The following is an 18844-nucleotide window of genomic DNA, read 5'->3' on the forward strand; positions in this document are numbered from 1 at the left end:
CTTTCAAGGAATAGATATTCAGTCCGACTTTGGGGTTGGAGATCACACTACTACGTCTCCATTCCACTGGAAAGTCGTGCTTCGTATCCCGAAATTGAGGACAACAAATTCCAATATCACCGATCATTCACCATGAGCTGAGGATTGTACCGCTCATGACAACTCTACACGAACTGATGATTGCGTTGCTGATTAATGATCAGCTGTATCCAGATAGGAAGTATCCCGTGTCGGGCATACGTACACAGCATTGGAGACTGCAACATCATAATTATTATAATAAATTGTAATACTAACCTCGAGCCAACCGCGAGAAATCGGTTACATACCACTAACATAGCTAATAAGAAATATTGTCAAAATATCGAACTTCCGGCCCCGTCAGGCTAACGCCGTATGAGCCTTAACAAAAATATTTATTTTGGAAAAAAAAATTCCGATCTCGTACGGAGAAAACCCTCATAAACCGGTAATCCTTTCCAACGTCGAATACTCACAACAATATACGGCAGTGTACAGGAAAACGAAATACGGGGAAGTACAATGAGCCACGAACTGGGGAAACTTTATGGCGCACTCCGCATTCAAAAAATATTGTAAAGGCCGGGTGAGTACAACGAGCGGGACACGTTGCTAGAATACCGGGCATTTGCTATTCTCTATTCCGATCGTTTTGCTCGTTAAATGCTCGGAAACAAAATAGCTTAAACGTAAGATATTCGAATATAAAAACAAATCGAACGAAACAGACGATAGGATTTGCCAAGTCGATCGAAATATTTCGATTCGATCGAAGTACAGAATCTGGGTGACTGTTCGGATCGAATCCGGTGAAGTCATAGAGCAGAGTTGTCCAGCGAACGAGGGTGTTTGGGTCAGGTGGAGCAGGGCTTGGCCAGAATGGCGCCACTCGACGTTGGAGAACTGCAGCCATGAACCGGGAAATACTGTGTATCACTGTAACAAATAAATAATACACGTTTTTTTCAGAAGTTTTCAGTAGCAGACCACGAAGATTTTCTCAAGATTGCGCTGAAGGTTTTCTCAACATTTTCTCGTAAACAGAAATTGTTATAGAGGCTAAGATCTAAATCGAGGTTTGACAATAATCTTTATTATAATCTTTTTATAGTATTAATAGAAATGAAATAAAAAATATATGTCTTAAAGTAACAAAAAATCTTGTGTATCTAATCTATTCCAACTATCAGAATCCAACAGTTTTTTTGCTTCTTGAACTCTAAAATTGTCGACAACGACAGGGTAGGAGAGGAATCTTTTTTTACGATGTGATAGTATTTTTGAACATGGTTGCAAGTCGTGAAAATGTTGACGGAGCGATCAGAGTGAGCTGATGCATTGGAGTTTCTCATGCCATAACTGTGATAAATATTTTGGGCATTTGGATTCTACCGACAGAAGATGATTTCAAATTAACACAGTTGGGAAACAGTAGAATGTTTCAGCGTAGTAAAAGTAGTAGTTTTGATAAGATTATACACCATTTCCGTATCACGGCGGTGATCGACAGTCAGTGTATTTGTAGTGACTGAAGCTGGACGATGAAGGTCAATGGCGGATAATTTCGGGAAGTATGAAAAAGCTACTTGTCTTGGAACTAGAATCTATGATCTCTATCAAACATATCCAAATAAGGCCTCAAAACCGACTCCACATCTCTGCTTGTGTGATATTTTTCCAACAAAAAACTTCCTAAAGTTATATTGACAGAGCAATTCACAACTTTCAGAACCTCTCGCTACCTTTAATTGCTACAAACCCCGTGTAGACATAAAACTATTATAAAAGAAAGTATAATAAAATTGCATTTCACTAAACATGATATTACTAACAAGGCTCTTCGACGCTGAGAGTCACAGAGTCATTCGAAGATGTACGTTAGGATTCAAGATGAGAAAAAACTAATTTCGTCAATTGCAGTACAATTAACTCTTGAATAGTCAAGAATCAAACTTTCAAGTCATAACATGTCAAATCATCTGATGATGCTGCATCTAAGTATTAATTCAATGGTGTAATAAAATAAAAATATTACAAAAGCGATGTTGCCAATTCATCGTTTTTTTCAATTTCGCCCAAAAAGTTTTTAACTAATTCAAAGGATTGTGGCATTGGGTAAAATTAGAAAAAAATATAGAAAATAGAAAAAAATATTCTCACTTATTTACACCCAAATTGCTTTGTATCCATCGGAGTTTACCACGAGACACGCTTAGCGCCGTTGTTTTACGGATAATTGGATCACCACTCTCCACCCCTGGAGACGAATTGTTTGAACTTTTCCTGACACTCCGGTGTGACCCATTGCTGGCAGAGTTTCTTCTGTTCGGAAACTAGTTGTTCATACAATCGGCCCAACAATTCCTGTCGTAGATTAGATTTGATTGATTTGTGTGCCTGTGAAGGAGAAAGTAAGGGAGAGAAGGAATATTGTTATAACATGTGATTGGAAGGTTTCCGGATCAATTTTGGTAGAATTGCTGAAAAAAAGTGAGTAATTTTTTTTTTCAACAGAAGTGAATCTATAAGGTTATTATTGAGATTTATATATGGCGATGTTTTGACGTAGGACTATGTCTTTCATTTCTATACTAAGGTGTAAGTTCAAAGTTTCGAAAACGAGAGCGTTACATTGGGGAAAAAAGATTTTGAGCTCTAATAATGCTTTGCCGACTGAACGGAATTGTATTACAACTGCTTAATTCGAAGAAGAAAATGTCTACGCGTTATATGCTTGTTACTTATTGATCCAAAAACTTGTTTCAATAGCGCAAAAATTGCTATGAGCGAAAGCTATTGAAATCACAAAAATCTATATATAAGCAGGTACCAACTTGGAAACCCACTCAGTTATAATTGTACAGCGGTCGGAGCATGTTATCGTTGCTCAAAATTGATGCAAAGCTAACTTCGGTTATCAAGAAAGCGTCGATGAATGGTGTCACCAACAAGAGCCTGTTTGTGCAAACGAACAGCACTGGTGCGTCGTGTTAGTTCAAGCTTCCACCTAAGGCTAAAACGGAGTCCACCAGACAGAAGAATGGGACCGCTAAGAGGGGGACCAAGAAGGCGCCAGCATCGAAAAAGGCAATCGTTCCCGGGAATAAGGGAAGGGCATAGAAGGTAGCCACCGAGAAGAAGCCGAAAAATGTCATCGCTGCTACCGGGGAGAAGTAAACAGTAACCAATATTTGGGTTTGTTTTTGCAGTAAAAAATCCGTATTTGCTACTGTGAAGAGGGCGATCAGCAAGTAGAAAGATGATTTCGGGTGCGCCTTCTCGAAAAAAAAAAAAAAGTCAACTAAATCCTCAAAAATCGCTGCACAGAAGCCGAAAACGCCGGAGCGTTTCAATTTGTTGGTTTATTATTTCGGATATCATTTGCGAATACGTCGAAACTTCATAAATAACTCTTTAGTAAAAAGTTCCAAGAACCCTGAAAAGGTTAAATGACTTGCGTGGTTTTGTAGAATCATTTCGAAATGCAACGATTCTTTCTTGCCTTTGCGAGAACAATACATATACATACATATACATATATCGTAATAATACATATGTCGTAATTTGTAAAATGCACGCATTTTACTAAGTATTTAATCTTAATCGTAATCTTCCGTGCATCGCCATTCAACAAGCATCAAACACGCGTCTAACAGATGCACACAGTTGCAGCGATAAAGATGAAACATCACGAGAATGACCGTTTATGAAAAATTGTTTTTCGACTCTCGGTCAAAACCGTCAACAAAGCTAGCGATAGCTTACTTACTATGCAATGGTGGAGTTTACTTCGCAAATATTCTTTTTTCGCTATCCCCCTTCGTTGTTTCTATTCTAGCAGCTGCATAAGTTGCCCGTGATTGACAGCTCTGTTCGGGAAAGCACACAAATGGACAGAACATATGTATGGGGAAATGGGAATGCCTCCAACTTTCATCAATTTAAACCATATTGGAATTGTAATGTATAGCATATCAAAGCATAGCATATCAAATTTCCGATTCGATTGGTATGCAAATCGTTAAAATCCGTTCGCAGCAAAAATAGTTATTAACGTGAACTTGATTTCATAAAAACGTGACCTGTTTACTGATTTGGCACCCTTAACGTAAGACGTAGTCCTACGTGAAAAATCTGACATCGCCACATATCATCTCACATCATGGTTACCATATCCACAGTTTTTTGACGTAGGACTACGTGTTTCATTTCTATACCGGGGTGTAAAATCAAAGTTTCGAAAACGGAAGCGTTACGCCGGAGACCGAGATTTTGAGCGTTAATAGCTCCTAAACAACTGAACGAAATGGTATGATAAACACTTCATTCGAAAGATAAATTGTCTACGCGTTATATACTTGTTACTTTTTCATCCAAAAACTTGTTTCAATAGCCTTAACATTGCTTTTAAAACGGGCTACTGAAATCACCAATCGGTATATAAGCGAGCGCTGCTCGGAAATCCACTCAGTTATAATTGAACAGCGATTGGAGCATCTTGTCGCTGTTGTGGTGAAGCTAACTTCGTTTATCATAAAAGCGCTGATGAACGGTGTCACCAAAAGCCTGTTTGTGCACCTTAGGCCAGAAGGGAATCCATCAGGAGGAGAGTGATGCCACAAACGGTTCCACTTGAGACATCGGAGCAGCCGCCACACACACACATACACGCGCGGAACTATTTTCGTTTGGTTGCCATCCAGCGACGAGAAGATTCCGGAAAGATGTTATCGTTGCTGAAAAATAATCTGCCAGTTCCCTTGGAATTGAAAATTACATTCAAGAAGCCAAATTGTATCTCAAGGATGATGTTGTTCGATTCGGTGTGTTGTAGGAGCCTAGTGTATATCAGTTTATCAAAGAGCTTGCTGAGCGACGAGAGCAAGCTAATCGGACGATAGCTTGACGGGTTGGTGGGATCCTTACCCGGCTTCAGTCTTGGTACTACCTTGGATTGTTTCCAAGCGGTGGGGAAGTAACCGAGGTCTAGGCAACGGTTGAAGGTGCTCGCCAAGAAGGTGTACGCTTTCGGCCCCAAGTTTCAGCATCCTATACACCAGACCTCGCTTGACGGCAATGGCGACGCCACCACCTTGTTGCACTCGGTCGAGTCTGATGAATGTGTGATCGGGCAGGTTAAAGGATTTCTCCGGCTTGAGGTGAGTCTCAGTCAAAAAGCAATGTGAATATCATGTTGTCGCAGAAAATCGATGACTTCATGCTGTTTTTTACCCACAGAGTGGCCATTCCAGTTAAGAACGTTGAAGTTTGTCATGAAGTGCATCATTTGCACCATCATTTTTTGAATGTCGGTATCGAGCGTTGTTAGATGGACGATGATCTGCGACATACCTTCCGTTAACTGGTTGGGTGGGACCGTGCTGGTTTCCCCAGAAGCCTGGAGGAGGAGAAGAGTCCTGCTGCTGAAATGCAGTACTGCTGGAGCCAGCTTGGTTGGTTACCAAAGATGCAACACCATTGCTACGGACTCGATGATTCAGAGGAAGAGGAGCTAGGTTAGCTGCGGTACCACTGGCCGTGACGGGAGCGAAGGGAAGTTGAATTCCGAAAAGGCTGGACGCATGGTGCGATTTCGACCACGTTGATGACTGACAGCTGCTCTTTTCCGGATCTCGGCGTATTCGGCACGTTTTGGACATTCTTTGCTGGTGGCTTTGTGTGCGGCTCCACAGTTTACGCAGACGGGATCAGCGGTTTCGATTAGATCACATGCATTTTTCTCATGGGTTTTGCCACACTGGATACAGTGCTCAGCCTTATGGCAGTTTTTTGCCCCATGCCCGAATTTGTAGCATTTCATGCACTATATAACCTGAAGTATATATAACCTATAATACTTCAGTGATGTTGAATATTTTTCTAGATGGACCAAATATAGTTGATCTCTATATGTACGGGATGTGTCATGTCGCTTCATTTTATATATCTGGGCCGGCTTGAGACCATTTTGCTTAAGCTCCTCCAACAGGATCTCCACATACATGTCAGGGAGTCCACGCAGCACCATCTTGAAAGGTTTGTCAGCTTCGATGTCGTGGCTGTAATATTCACAGCCCTGTTGTTTTAGGATTTCTTTGACGGCGTTGTAATGGTTCCTAGAAGGAACCATAAACTTGTACCCCTCAGAGCAGTAACGGATGATACACTTCAAGCCTTTTGCTATGAAGAATATGATTTTTTCCCGAAGTCCATCAGGGAACCCTTTCACGAAGAACGGCAGGAGTTTCTCCTTTTGACGTAGAACTACGTCTTTCATTAAGGGTGCCAAATCAGAAAACAGGTCACGTTTTTATGAAATAAAGTTAACGTTAATAACTATTTTTGCCATGAACGGATTTTGGCGATTTACATACCAAATGAATCGGAAATTCCCTAAGATTTGTTTGACATGCTATACATTACGATCCTCTGGTGTGTAAATGGTTAAAATTCATGAAAACTATAAGCGTTTCCATTTACCCATATATTTGTTCTCTCCATTGTGCTTTCCCGAACAGAGCTGTCAATAACGGGTAACTTATCGACGAGCAACGAAGGGGAAATCATAAGATTTAAAGTTCCCGCGAACAAAGAAAATGAAGAAGAAGAATGAAGGGGAATATTTGCCTAGAGTATAAACAGTGGATCTCGCTGAGGTAAACTTTCAGTCACATTCTGTATTCAAGGCAATGAACATCGCTTGTTCTTCGTTGTTTTGCGTCATCACATGTCTTCGTTTCGGATTGAGCTGAGGACGCGACCAAATTACTCATGCGCTGATGACTCTGACATTGCAATCATTGCACCAAACTGACGTCATTGCATTATTAAGAGCTACACAATTGTGTGGGGAATCATCAAGCTAGGCTATCGTCGGCCCATCAAGAAAATAAATGTTCTGGAATTTTGGTTTCGCAAGCTCTCTCCACAAAGGATGAGAGCTAAGCTAATCTAGACCGGTAATATTAACAGGAAGGGCTTCTGTTGAGAAGGGCGCAAAACGTAGATAAGTGTGTGTATATTCAGTTGTTTCAAGCCATCGATATATGGATATACGTGTGCGTACGTGCGTGCTTCATAGTGCATCTTCGCTACGCTGAAACCCCTTTTTGTATCTGCTCCCGTGTGCATTGGCCCTGTCACGAAAAAATATTTGGGGAATACCAAACATCTTGAATGTCGTACTGGAATGTTAAAAGTTATTTGAGTTCGCGTGCCAGTGTGCTTCAACTCCAACAGCCTCCATCTAGGATTGCATTTGCGCTAATCTTGATCATAATGAAGCAATGCTATTATTTTCGAGGTTGTTGAGGTTGTTAACAGAAACAGTTTATTTCGTTTAGTTAGAAAGTAAGAAAGTAAATTTTGTTCTGCAATTTTGTATGTGATTTGGTTTCGCTTGCCAATAGCAAAACTTTCTCCACTGAGGATGATAGCTGCGCTTATCTTGAGCATGAAAAAGTAATGCAACTTTTTTCGAGGCCAGTAATATTAACAAAAGCGTTTCTTTTGAGAATAATGCAAAATGGTACGAAGTGTTTATAGTCTTAGTAGCTTCAAGCCACCAATGTATGACTGTGTATGCATGCTATGGCGAACGCTTCTTTGGCGCTTGGTTTACGTTGTAAGAACGATGCCTAAAGGTATAATTCTACTGAGGCAATACTAAATAACATGTAGCAAGATGAAATGACATTCTACCAAACAGTTATTTCTAAAATTTCACAGCATTATAAAATATATAAAATAACCGCGTAGTTCTACGTCAACAATGCGGTCGTGTCTTTGACACAACCTCCTATTTTCTGTTAGGACTAAACATAGGTTCCATGAAAGATCGTGTTTCATAATTGTTCCATCAGAGAAAAAATCCAATAACGACTTTTTTCGATTTTCACAAACAATCAATCCACGTAGAGGCGATCTGACGTAGTGGTTACATCCATACCTCTCACGCAAAGATCACGAGTTCAATTCTCACTCCCGATATTCTTCCAAAAAGGGAAGTAAAAAGTGACGAACCATCCAAATGTGTTGAAAGTCACTATAATAGCGACAAAAAAACAATCAATCATGCGAACAATAACAAAATATAACGCGCAACGTAAAACAATTTTTCCATTATGCTTTCTCACTAGAAGATTTAAGAATTAAAAATTAAAATTACAACTAAAAAAATACATTGAGAAATATATAGCTTTGACTTTAAAACTACGAAAATTTAATTTAATGTTAAACTCAAAATTGCGTATACATTAACAAAATAAGCCCTGCATTACAAGCATTTTGCTTGTAAATGACAATATCGTTAGATTTTGTTAGTTTTTTACAAGCGTTCTCGTTGTATTTATTCATTCTGTCTAGCGCAATCTGCTTTCCACATCTATTCAGTTCAGCTGCACTCATTCGTTCGCAAACAGTTCGTTCCAAAACAGTTCACTCTAGATCAGTTCGTTCGCAAACCGTTGCAATCAGTTTGTGTAGCGAAAAACCGTTCTTTAAAAAAGAACGACCGTTCATTCACTCTTTTTGGCGAACTAGTTATTTTGTACCGTTCGCGAACGGTTTGCCCATCTCTATTACGAACTGTAAGACAGTTAACAGTACAAACCTAAGACATGAGAACTGGCTTCTTAGTCTTGGAGTCTCCGCACACTGCAGACTTCTGTCGGATGATAGATAGGACGGACGACTTAATCAGTATGGAGCTATATGCATATGCCCACACTACACCAATTCAGTTTGGGCCGATAAAAAAGTATGATAGGCTTCCCGATTGCGTTTAAACTATTCTGTCGGCCAGCTATCGGCTTTCCGTTTAATCAGTACTGGCTAGCATCGACCTACGCACACACGACGATTGTTTATCGGTCGACAGTTCAATTCGCTCTCAATTTTGGCATCCGACATACGCGCCATGCAAATCACTGAGAGTGGGATGCACCCAAAGCTCTCTGAATCTCTTTTTGATTCTCCTTCGCCGTTCTCTTCTCCGTTGTCAAACACAAATTGAATACAGTCTTTCGAGAATATTCGACCGACAGTTGGCTAGTGTGCGCACTAGCAAACCAATCCGACCAAACTATCGACTGAAAAAACGACTGCAGTGTGCGGGGGCCCTTATTCTTCGATCAAGTGCGAGCAACAGGGATGTCGAGCCACTCTGGATCTCAAGATTCCAAATGAGATAAAGTTTCTGAGGACTATTGTTTCACGTCCTTAACATATGTTTTCGTATCATATATTCTACTAGCTGACCCGGGAAACTTCGTCCCGCCCAAAATTAATTTTTCGTTATCACATTAACGTTTTCTTACTAAGCGCACCTTCATGGGTCCAATCGCAGAACTGTTCATTGATTGATCTTCTAATCTACCCTTCAAATTTACCTTTTACTATAAAATTCCTAGTACTTCTTCGAAACTCGTTATTATAATATTATGATTAGGGGATTATTTTCAGACACAATTCTCGTTCAAGATTTTCCAACTACTTGCAAATAACATGTTTCTCCGTTACATTAATTTTTTGAAATCCCCGCTCCATTCCAGAGGGCAGAGGGGTGTCATACCATCATAGAAACATTTCTCTTACCCAAAAACCCTCACATCCCAAATTTGGTTCCGTTTGCGTGATTGATTCTCGAGTAATGCAGCCCCCCTTAGGGAGGGGAGAGGAGTGTCAAACCACCATAGAAACCTGTATTGCCCCCTACAACATCCTTATACCGAAATTAGTTCCATTTGCTTGATTAGTTCTTGAGTTATCCAGAAATTTATGCTTCATCTGTATGGTAGCAAAGCGAGAACAAAACCGATCGCTCGCACCAACACTAGGAACCAGCAAGAGTAGCAGTGGTGTGGTGGAGAAATCTCCGTGTGGTTTTTAGTGCTATGCAGATTTCAGCGCAACTGCATGGTGTGTGCAACTGCGGGTGTACCGCATGCACGAAAATTGTTTAGCCAGAGGCTGTTAGTGCGGAACGTGGCACTAGTTAGTGGATGCAGTGTCGCTCTTCCAATTGGCGAAATTGGAGAGCGCGAATAGTCGAAATTTCAATTCCGTGAAAAGAATAAGTTGGTCGAACACGTGGTGTGCGAAGAAGGCAAAATAAGATAGCGGAAGATCTCAAGTGTAAATGGCCCGGCAACTTCCGGTGAGAGAATAAGTGAAATGAGCAGTGGGGGAAGACGCGGAGGTGATTGCTCGCAGTGAGAAGATTTCGATCAGTGCCTCTCACAAAGAAATAAAACGGAAAAAGAAATAGCGCGTTATAGAGCAGTAGAGTGAAAAAAAAGTGAAAGATAGGAAGAAGGAAGGGGACGAAAGGTGTGTCGGCAAGAAGAAGCGAGGTGGAGGAGCGGATCTGTGGAGAGGAGAGCGAAAGAAGAGCGTGCGTGTGGAGAGAAGCGAGGAAGAGGATTAGACCAGGCGCAAATTGAGACGCGTATAGCGCGAGTAACTTGCCGCGATATAGCGCCTGTTTTTGTGGCTAATGAAAACAGATAGAACGGCGCAAATTGGCCAGATGACGCGAGATTGTGGAGCGCTCGTGAGACACGACTCGCGTGATGCTGTGGCTGAACCACAGTTTCTCGTGCTGGTCGTACCGGTTGTGGTGGTTGTGTTGGTGAACAATCATATAGTGCGGTGAGTTTGGCACTGTGTGGTCGTACCGGTCGGGTGATTGTGTTAGTAAATAAATATATCGCGCAAATCTGTGTGAATCAGACATTGTATGCGAGTGGCACGTTATTTACACCAAACTGTGACTGAATATGCGCTCCACCACGCTACGTTTGTGGCACGTATGAGTCGTGTTGGTAGTCTCGTGTTCGTTTACGAGCGCTATACGCTTCTCAATTTGCGCCTTGCCTCGCGACCTTTTTTCTATTTTAGAATATTGTTCAATGAAATGTATAAGTTTTTTGACTATTTTAGAGACTAATTTTGATAAACACATTACGAAAATAGAGGAAACGTTTCGGTAGACTTTTCAGGTTACCCAAAACAGCCTTCGTATTCGGGTAACGAAATACATCCGTTTTTCGGGGACATTTTCGAAAAATCTCAAAAATTTATTGTCATGTTCATTTTCATTTTGTTAGAAATATATTTTGGATTTAATTTCACATATATTCAATTATGTAGTAAAAGTTTTATTTAAGCTTGGATCTGAATAGGAGTGATAATTTTGATTTTGTTCGTGTCGATTTTTGCATACTTCAGCAACATCATATTATCAACTTTATAGTTTTAATATCAATTCACATTCCAGAGGCAGATGGATTATATGGTTCCGATTTTATATTCCATATGTATGTTTAAAATGTAATGTTTATATTCATGTTCAACATTATTTTCATGTTAGAAACTAAAGCATTCTCACTCCTGCAGGTTTTTCTATTATTCAATAAAAATAAAATGTGAATTAAAAAAAGAAATCCTTTATATCAAAACAGCAACATTATTTTTTTTTCAAATTCGTATTGCAGAGCCACTGAAAATATCAAAATATTTACATATATTTTTAATTCATTCTCTGGAGAGTTCTGTTCGATATATGGTTATTTGTTATGTTATTGTTATACAGTTAGCTGCAACCAATTTGACATCAAGCTAATTGGACAGACCTGCAAGGCGAATCGTTTAATTGGACATTTTGACATCTGATTGGACATTTTTGTAAACATCGAGTTCGGGGCCCATATTATGCTCCCACATTGTAAGTCGCCAACAGATGTCGATACTGTACCATTGTCATCGCGATTGTCCAATTAAAGGTCAAAATCGCCTCCAATGCGACACTGAGTGGTGGCTCGGCATGTTGACTAAAATGTAACTTACTGCAGAACAATATACATTCATTGTCATATTTTTAATTCATTACATACATATTAAATTTATTTATTATTTATTTGAACAATATTTTATTTTATTATAGCATATTTCGTCGTGTGAAGTATGTTTCGTGTTGAATGTTTCCAATTTCGTTCGAGATTCATGAAAATGGCTGGACGCGTATTTCTGTTTCTGAGTGTCTTTTGGTTCTCAATTCATGTTCCAATTTCTAGATGTGGTTAACGCAACAATTAACGTGGCAACGATCAGAAGACCGAAGAGGACTTGTGACACTTCATATTTAGTCTCGCATTGATAATTGAAACACACTCACTCCCGCAGATTCAACGTGACAACAATCGGAAGGCCGGAATGCATCTATATCATTCTACAATGTAATATCATAGAATTTCATTGACCAATTCTTTCAGCAGATATCACTTGCATTAAGTAGTAGTAATAGTAATAGTAATAGGCTGAGTGTATCCTATGGCTTACCTTCCCTACTAACATATTCCTAACTTCCCGAGATATTTATGAGAGGTCGTAGAGTTCTCTGCATCTCTCTTAAGTAAATGTCGAACTAACATTCCTTCCCTTTCCTTAGCAAGGAGGTGGCCAGGACAGTTCTTAACTGTTGGAGGAAACATACTTTTACCTAAGAGATATTACTAATCATCAGCAACGGGTGGAGACTTGTTTTTTAACATAACAGTTTTGAATTCGTACCACCTACGATATTATGCAACTTGCTCAATGCTAATGCTAATGCTAAAATTGTTCAATGAAATGTATAAATTAATGTTAGTAGCGTGAAATATTTATTGAATATAATGCAAAAGATCATTACCGGACTATTCTTATTTGATGTTAGTCCCTTTTGTCACTGAATTGAACGGAATCATATATTATTCGTTGTTATTTTCATACGTGCAGTGTTTGCCAAATGATCCACTCATTGAAAAAATCGCGTTCGTTCGTTCAAATATGATCTTTCAGAAAACATTTCCCCCAGCGGTATTCTTTTGTTGTTATGTGTTGCAAATCACGACACAAAAGAGAACGAGACAACTCTGCATCGGCTCACACTTTATTGCACACCAGCATGCAAGCAAAGCTATCATATACGCTTTTGGTCAGAAAGCTTATTTTCTTCTTTGCCTCTAACATATGCATGTCGAGCTCTCCATGCATCATGAAACAGCAGGATCGTACGGACCACGCAAAGCGAAAGATTCATATTCAGCTAATGTAGCAGACCCTGATTTTTAAGTCTCAGAGAGTGCAAACTATATGATTATTTAGCTCGATAGAGGCTAAGGGAGGGTAGTCAGATTATATTTTCCATTTTGAACGCCGCTATCCCTTGAAATATGTATATTCATATAGACCGCATAGTTTTACTAGCAACACCGCTCCAGTGAGAAGCAAAAACTCTCGCGTTTTATCTCTTTTTCCATTCGCTGCTCCCCGCAAATGGTGACTAAATGATGACGTAATTTTTCTTGTATCATTTATTGCTTTGCACTTTTCTGTTCAGTGGGTTTCGCTATAATAAAATGGGACGATATATGTGGTTCAAACTTGTATGCAGGCTTCGAAAATGGTATGCGATGTTTGATACAGATCGGATATGCAATCAACAGTCTTCGTTCCTCTCTTAGTTTAATCACTAAATATTACACAAGTGATTACTGACATTCATACAAGTATCTGAATGATCCTCTCATTTGGTTATATGTTCGTGAGAGTTTACTTGCATGACACATTGTGTATCATTCGATTTTGATCGAAATCCAAACACTGCATACGTGCAAGAGAAAAATACGAGTGTTTTACTTTCTAAAAATAGCTAAATACAAGGGTCATACATACATATACACATTTGTGGAAGAATTGTAAACTGTAAACTATAAACTAATCGATGACTTATGGTTTTGACGTGGGACTACGTTTAACCGGAATATATGGGGCGGTGGGGGGGGCTAAAATGGAAACCTAAACACAGAACATGCAGGAAAAAATGAAAGATTTCGAATGCTTATTTCTCTAACATTATTTACTGGATCGGAAAGATGTTTGCATCAATTGATAGGGAATATTTCTACGCATCTATCGCAATTAATAAAATGTTATTTTTCATTAGATAAACAATTGAATAACTGTGAAATGTTAAGCGTTATCTAAACGCCCTAACTGCCTCGTTTTGATTGGTCCGATTTACGGTTTCCCCAACACAGACTTCATAACCACGCAGCCTTGAGGTAATAGGCATTGCAAATACATGAAAGTAAGGGGATTTTTGTTCTCACCGAGATGTGTTCCCTAACACAGACTTCAAAACCAAGCAGCATTGGAGAAATCGGCATTGCAAATCCCTGAAAGTGGGGGGAGTTTTTGTTCCCACCGAAATGTGTTCCCTAACAGAGATTTCAAAAGCATGGTGCCTGGGGGAAATCGGCACTGCAAACACATGCAAGTTGGAGGTATTTTTGTTCCGACTGAGATGTGTTTCCCTAGCACAGACTTCAAATCCATGGAGCGTGGGAAAATTGGTATTGCAAATTCATGTAAGTCGGGGGCATTTTTGTTCCGACTGAAAGTTGTTTCCCTAACACAGACTTCAAAACCAAGGTGTCTTGCAAATAAATACATATTGCGAATACTTTTGTACTCGCTTGCCTTTGTGCAGACTGGAATATAGTATATGAATATGATATATTTGCACCCGCATGTTTTTTTTTTGCTTTCCGGAAAGTGTTTTCCTAACACGGATTACACAACGTTTTGGCTCAGCTATTCAAGATTGCATTGAAGGATATGCCTGCATGTCTTCTGCTATCTGAATTTCTACGCATATCATTGGAAGATTAGGCAAAATGTTGATAACCATTTGCTGCGAGAACGCCTATTGATTAAACAATATGCGCTCGAAGTACATGTCAAAATAGAAAATGAGTGCCTGAAGTTCATCAAATCAAGTAAATTTAGTAATCGAGAAGTGCGTACACACGAGAGATACAAACTTCAGAGGGAAATGTAAAATACAATAATCGGTTGATAACTCTTCCGTTGACATATTTTATAAGTCCTAAGCATCATACAAAACGTAAAAGGACAGTAATTTGATGTACTCGTAATGAAGAACATAATCTGTCACAATGTATGAATTGACCTTACAAGACATTTGTTCAATATTTTTACTCACAAAGCAAATATATTGAATTAAATTCAATTCGGGAATTATTTTGTTCAATCAAAAATTTATTCAATACAAATAAATGATTACTAAACTAACTAACTAACTAAGATAGTCCCTAACTAACTAAACTAAGATAGTCCCACGTCAACTTTGCGGTTATGTCTAAGATATAACCCACCCATTTTTTTTTACAATTACAGTTTAGGGGATATTTTTTTTAATATATTAGGCTGTCAAAAAAGTCCTGCGGTATTTTTTTTTGAATTTTCATTTGTTCATAAAATTAGTTACAATCATTTGTTTTAAGTCAAATATGCGCCGTTTTGTTCGATGACTTGTTCCCAACGAGATGCCAACTTCATAATACCCCTGTTATAGAAGCTCGCTTCCTTATTGGCAAGAAACTCGGATAGCCAATTTTCACAGGCCTCTTTTGTGGCTAACTTCTGACTACCTAGCTCGTTCGCCATGGACAAAAACAGGTGGTAGTCACTTGGTGCAAGGTCCGGACTATACGGCGGATGCAAAAGAACCTCCCATCCGAGCTCCCGGAGCTTCTGGCGCGTCACCAAAGAAGTGTGTGGCCTGGCGTTGTCCTGATGGAAGACAATGCGGCCTCTGTTTATCAGAGATGGCCTCTTCTTCATGAGTGCTACCTTCAAGCGATCCAGTTGTTGGCAGTACAGGTCCGAATTGAGCGTTTGGCCATAGGGAAGCAGCTCATAATAGATTATTCCTTGACAATCCCACCAAACACACAGCAGAACCTTCCTGGCCGTTAATGAGGGCTTGGCCACCGTCTGAGCCGCTTCAGCGGGCTTCGACCGCGACCGTTTGCGCTTCACGTTGTCGTAAGTGACCCAATTTTCATCGCCAGTCACCATCCGCTTCAGAAACGGGTCGATTTTGTTGCGATTCAGCAGCGATTCACATGCGTCGATACAGTCAAAGATATTTTTTTGCGTCAACGTGTGTGGCACCCATACATCGAGCTTCTTTGTGAATCCAAGCTTCTTCAAATGATTAATAACGGTTTGATGACTTATCCCCAGCTCTTGGCCGATGCTACGGCTGCTACTATGCCGGTCTTTCTCGGCTAATTCAGCGATTTTGTCGCAATTTTCGACGACAGGCCTTCCGGAGCGTGGCGCATCTTCGACGACCTCTACACCAGAACGAAAACGTTGAAACCATCGTTGTGCGGTGGAAATGGAAACTGTATCGGGTCCATAAACTGCACAAATTTTATTGGCAGCTTGAGATGCATTTTTGCCTTTGTCATAGTAGTACTGTAAAATATGTCGGATTTTCTCTTTATTTTGCTCCATATTTGCGACACGATAACTCACGAACGACTTAACCAAACAAAACACTGTCAAGGACTATATTATAGCGCGCAAAAATACCTTTCCAACAAGCTATAGTATGACTCGATACAATGAATACAACTAGAACTACGCGCTTACAACGACACCTCGCGGAAATACCGCAGGACTTTTTTGACAGCCTAATATATGGGCTGAGCAATATCGACAAGAAAACAAGTTGCAGGAAATTTGTATCATCTTTTCGTACCTTATAAAAACAGGCATTAATTCTTAGTTTACCAAGAACACAGAGACAAAGAATATTAGAAATATGAAAACTTGAAATTCCAGAACCTTTATCATCTGGTAACTATCTAGAAGGTCGTTATACATGTTTCTTTTCGAAAAAAGACCCGAAAAACACGCTACAACTGCATGAAATGTAAGAAATAAGTTTGTATCAAGCGTGCAGTTATGGTATGTTCTGATTCTCATATTATTTAAACCACAATCGTTTAAATTGTTTTAGGTTATTTTCTAGCTTTTTACACTTTCATGAATTATATTCAGTTGCTTATTTTTAATTAACACGTTGACTGCTGCGTAAGTCACCGGTGACTGACAGTTAGAGATGAGCAAACCGTTTATGAACTGTTCGAAAGAACTAGTTCACCAAAAAGAGTGAACGAACGGTCGTTCTTTTTTACTGGGCAACAGTTCACATGAACTGCTTACCCAATTCAGAAAGACTGTGTACGAAGACCGCTGGCTGAACTGTGTATACAGTTCAGTTCAGAACGAACTGTACGGTGTCAGTGAACTGTGTATGCAGTTCAGAACGAACTGACAGCTGGCTGAACTGTGTGTACAGTTCAGAACGAACTGTGTATGGTGATCGGTGTATAAGAGGAAGGAACGAGTGACAGACGAATGCTGCTGCAAGGTAAATCGTCCTCAAATTAACGAATGGAAACAAACGAAAGCCCCATGAAATAACAAAAATAAGAGAAAAAATATATTGTCGTTTTCATAATACAACGCAATATTTCAGGATACGATGGTTCTTAATTTGGATTTTTCGATTATTTATCAAATAATTTTTTAATTTCATATTTTTATGTTGAGGGTTAATTTTTTAGTAAGATATGCAAATCTACCTCACAAAAATACAGTTGAAAGCGAAACGATTCAAGCAGTATTTTTCAACAGTAAATAAAAATTTGTGTCGCTGATACGAAATGTTTTTATATTATATCATATTGTGCCCAATAATTTCGAGAAAGTCTTTCGCGTTTTGGTACAGTTTTGCTATAGCAGTTATTGAAAAACATTGAAGAAAAGCAGCGCAACGCTAGCGTTTATCATGGCAGGGATAGTCAGCGAATTTTGTTATTTGTGTTGGAGTATCAAAAATTACTCTGTTTTGAGAAAGCTGAATTAGATGACTATTAGAACTGAATAAAGACGAAGAAAACATATTTTCTGGAGTTTTTTTTTTCCCAAAATATATTTTTTATTAAGGCACATGTGGCGTTAGCCTGACGGGGCCGGGAGTCCAATATTTTGACAATTTTTGTCTTACAACTATGTTAGTAATATGTAACCGATTACTCGCGGTTGGCTCGAGGTTAGTATTACAAGTGTTCTCATAATTGGTATGTTGCAGTCTTCGATGCTCTATGCGTGTGCCCGACACGGGCAACTTCCTATTGGGATGCAGCTGACCATTAATCAGCAACGCTCCCTAGTCTGTACCCCATATCTAGCGTGGTGCGTCTTTCTCGACTCGAGGAATCCATTTTCTGGAGTTGTTTTTAATCAATTATACCCTATTCTTCAAAAAAATACCAATAAAGCCTGAAAAAAGACAATAGCAACATTACAGAAAAGTTCAACATTCGGTCTGTGAAACCGTACGCGAGTATACGCACGATTACGCATACGATTTTGCACGCGAGTATAGAAGGGTTAAAGATTACCCCTAAGGTCGAAACCAATAAGAAGGCGGCCAACGAAAGCTTCAGCAGCGAAAAAGGGTTTCGCATCCGGGGATGAAGGTTGGGAATTGAAACAGCTGCCACAAATACACACATACATAAAGGGGCACTCACCACAATCCCCTCTGCACTGCATGATTGACTCCATCATTTTACATAGATCTTGCTATGGATTAATTAAAACCAATTGTTTCTTTACAAATCAGCACATGGGTTCACGAATCAAATCATCATGTCCACATAACATCAAAAAGGTTTTTTTCAGGACCACTTGACAAGTTCGAAAGAGAACAATTTTTTTTCATAACATTTTTTATAACAGGTTTCGATCTTGAAACTGCTGCTACCTAGGATTTCTACAGTGTATCATATTTCATTTTCTACCAATTAATTATCGCTTGATAAATTGTTTATTTACGTCTTCAAACTGTCCATCATTAGATGCCAAAACTCAAACCGTTTCTTCTCCTCGTCCA

General features: G+C 39.4%; 1 protein-coding gene across 2 annotated transcripts in view; it reads right to left on the reverse strand.

The window, feature by feature from the left end:
* Positions 1 to 1086: 1086 nt before the first annotated feature.
* Positions 1087 to 18844, reverse strand: part of LOC129765226 (uncharacterized) — a 46762-nt gene continuing 29004 nt past the window's right edge. For both annotated transcript variants that reach the window (XM_055765299.1, XM_055765300.1), the window contains exon 6: positions 1087 to 2418. In XM_055765299.1, the coding sequence (XP_055621274.1) occupies positions 2263 to 2418 (156 nt within the window). In that variant the 3' untranslated portion in view covers positions 1087 to 2262. The remainder of the gene's footprint in view (positions 2419 to 18844) is intronic.

The sequence above is a fragment of the Toxorhynchites rutilus genome, chromosome 2, assembly GCF_029784135.1.
Source record: "Toxorhynchites rutilus septentrionalis strain SRP chromosome 2, ASM2978413v1, whole genome shotgun sequence".
NCBI classification, from domain to species: Eukaryota; Metazoa; Arthropoda; class Insecta; order Diptera; family Culicidae; genus Toxorhynchites; species Toxorhynchites rutilus.